Below are 2,888 nucleotides of genomic sequence, written 5' to 3' on the forward strand. Positions count from 1 at the left end.
AAACCTTGTATATTTACTGTTGGCCCTAATAATTCGTCCTGTTTTAAATATTAATCTGCCTGATGATTCATGAAATGTCCTCCATTATCCTTCTCCACACTTTTCCAGATTTGGGAAATCTTGAAATCAAAATCTATGCTTTCCAGGGTTTTCCAAGACTGCAGAGAATTTACCTACAAACACACACCAAGTTTCAGACCAGAGTCCAGAGACGGACGTGTCAGCAAGGATCCTCACATGCAACACACAGTGTGTATGTGTGTGAATGTGCGTGTGTATAAGGTGATGGATGGTGGTTCTCAGTGGGAGCCAAGGGGCCTGTCGGTGTGGATAACCCCAGAAGCGAGGCCTCTAACTGGGGAAGAGGATGAGAGCAGACGGCCTCCTGGTGCTCCTCAGTACTTAGCTGCCACCATATCACAAACACAAACACAAACACAAACACAAACACACGCACACGCACACACACACACACACACACACACATTAACACACACACCATTTCCTCTACAATTATATTTTGCTTTCACCTATTACCTATTCCTGTTTATATCAACACATAGATTCTACGGCTGCTCACTTCAGTAAATAACATAGAAAAAGATGCATTGTTTAGTGTCCACTTCTCAACTATTGTTGGTCTAATCCAGGCTGGTACAGAGATCTGCAACATGCAGGATCTCTTCTCTGACTCTCTGTCACTTTGGCCAAAAATGACAGAAAAATCAGTTTCTTTTTGAAGTAAAAGTAAAAAGTTTTAGCTGTAGTTGTATTGCTTTTCATGCAATATCATCACGGAATGGTGCAAAACCTTAAAAAAGGCTGCAAACCRAAGGAGTTTTTATTATCTGAATTGAAAAATATGTGTATTTTTTGTACAATTTTGGTTGAATTACTGCTCTGRGTGTGTTGTTCTTTCAGCAAATTGCATTGTTTTTAGTTTGTATACTCCAGTTATTGTTAATCAACTACTAAATTAATTGACGATTTTTCAATTAATCAAGGTTAATCATATTATSCGTTTTAGCCCTAAACACATGGCACACTTTTTCAGACATTTAATGTAAAAAAAAAAAAAAAAAGAGGAACTATGTATCATTTCCCTTTCTTTTACCCACTTATGCTTTATCTCACTAAAACACAACAAGACAGTTTTTTTTTTTGTTTGTTTGTTTCGTTTTGTTGTAAAAAGATCTCTAAAATCCAAAACACTTCCGCGGTATTTGATCCCACTTAAATCAAGTGGGATCAATTAAAGTCGCTTCACTCCCATGTATTTAAAAACCGAGAGCCGGGCTCTCCAGATGCTGACTTCAAGTGACAGCCAGCATCAGCTCCTCTGCTCCGCTAATTAGACCCCCGCTTCTCCTCCGCTCAGCGTGAGAAAATTACTCACTACAGCGCCGAGTCGTTCAGCTCGTACTCGTAGCCGCGGGCGGCCGCAGCCCTCACCCCCTGGTCGGCCCACAGGGAGGACAGGGCTCGGCTCAGGAAGGGGAGCAGCACCTGCTCCTCGTCGAAACACCGCCCACACGACAGGACCGAATGGGCGTGGACCTGCGGAGACGAGGAGACAACGGAGGCCAGATGGGTTATTAAAGAGGTAAAACACTGGTGACGGTGGAGTTTATGAGTCTGCCTCCAYTTTTKAGACTCGGTAATAATCAGTGAAGGTGCATGAAATGAATGACTGAGCGCACGAACAGAGACGTGAAAGCGGGCAGACAACGCCCTCTGCGACATTTATTAGAGGAATTACGCTGGCCGTCATCTCCCAGCAGGATGTGCGGGGTGGGTGGTGACAGGAGGAGCTTCGACAACTCAAGTAACAAAGTTCAAATCAAATCAAACCTCKCACTCTCACCACCCACCCGCTTCCTCGGTTTCAGCTGTTTTCCCGGCAGATTGAGCGTCGACATGCCGCCCTCTGGTGGCTGACTCTGTACAGTGCAGGCACGACTCAGGTAACCTATTAAGCCTCTRGGGATAGGCTATTCAAACCATGTTCGTTGCATTTCTTTTTGCACAGAATCATTCTTTGATAATTACATTTTATTCTGCTCAGTTCTGCCTATTTTGAGCTCCTTTCAGAATGAGCTGTTTTTAGGGCGTCCTGCCACTTTAAATCCAAATAAGCTGCTGCCGACCACGCCCTCCAACTCTATGTTCACAATCACATGTGAAAATGGCTGCAAACAGATGCGCAACTATTCAACTAACAACTTTGAAAAGCAGAAGAGAAGCCTCCTGTACAACCAACAAGAATGCAGCMAGTGGTTTCTGGATGGTAAGTCACTGTTGGTACACTTGTCTTTTCCAGCTGACCAAATGTGCTGGATCTCAGCTCAGRTTGCTAGGTAACGGCACAGTGGCCATTGATTGCGACTCAACAGTCTGGAGGTTTTTGAAGAATCCAGACACCAAACAACATTAATTTATTGCCACAAAATGTCTGGGTGTTTTTTGTAAGTCGTCTTTTTTTTAGATGCAGMTGAGACCCAAATGGGAGAACAAAAACGTGCAAAAAGTGCATTTTGCATAGTAGGTCCCCTTTAAATTGGAACCTAAACTAGAAAACCAGACAAGGCAGGGGRRTGAGAAGAAGGCTACCTTGTTCCTGCTGTTAGCCAGGTTGATCCGGAGGACGCCCATTCCATGGAGGACAAACTTCATGGAAGTCAGGAGGTTATCCAACACCGCCGCCTGCAAAACAAAATCAGTTCATCTAAAACTTCAAAAAGTTTAACTGTGCTGTTTTCTTAGAKAATTTTTACAGATGATTTGTTTGCAGCACGTTCTCTTTAAACTCATACTCAGTGTTTAATTATTTGTCACATGGTCTGTTCAGTAGTGATGACCGTACGGACAAAGACTTGGGTCAGTCCAAC

The 2,888-nt window shown here is 43.4% G+C and overlaps 1 protein-coding gene across 1 annotated transcript in view; it reads right to left on the reverse strand.

The window, feature by feature from the left end:
- gnav1 (guanine nucleotide binding protein (G protein) alpha v1) overlaps positions 1–2,888 on the reverse strand; it is a 31,840-nt gene that overhangs the window by 15,977 nt on the left and 12,975 nt on the right. The window contains exons 3-4 of the mRNA XM_017303814.1: positions 2,611–2,703; positions 1,400–1,557 (exon numbers count right to left, since the gene is read on the reverse strand). Coding sequence (XP_017159303.1) covers positions 1,400–1,557; positions 2,611–2,703 — 251 coding nt within the window. The remainder of the gene's footprint in view (positions 1–1,399; positions 1,558–2,610; positions 2,704–2,888) is intronic.

Source organism: Poecilia reticulata, linkage group LG1, assembly GCF_000633615.1.
Source record: "Poecilia reticulata strain Guanapo linkage group LG1, Guppy_female_1.0+MT, whole genome shotgun sequence".
NCBI lineage: Eukaryota > Metazoa > Chordata > Actinopteri > Cyprinodontiformes > Poeciliidae > Poecilia > Poecilia reticulata.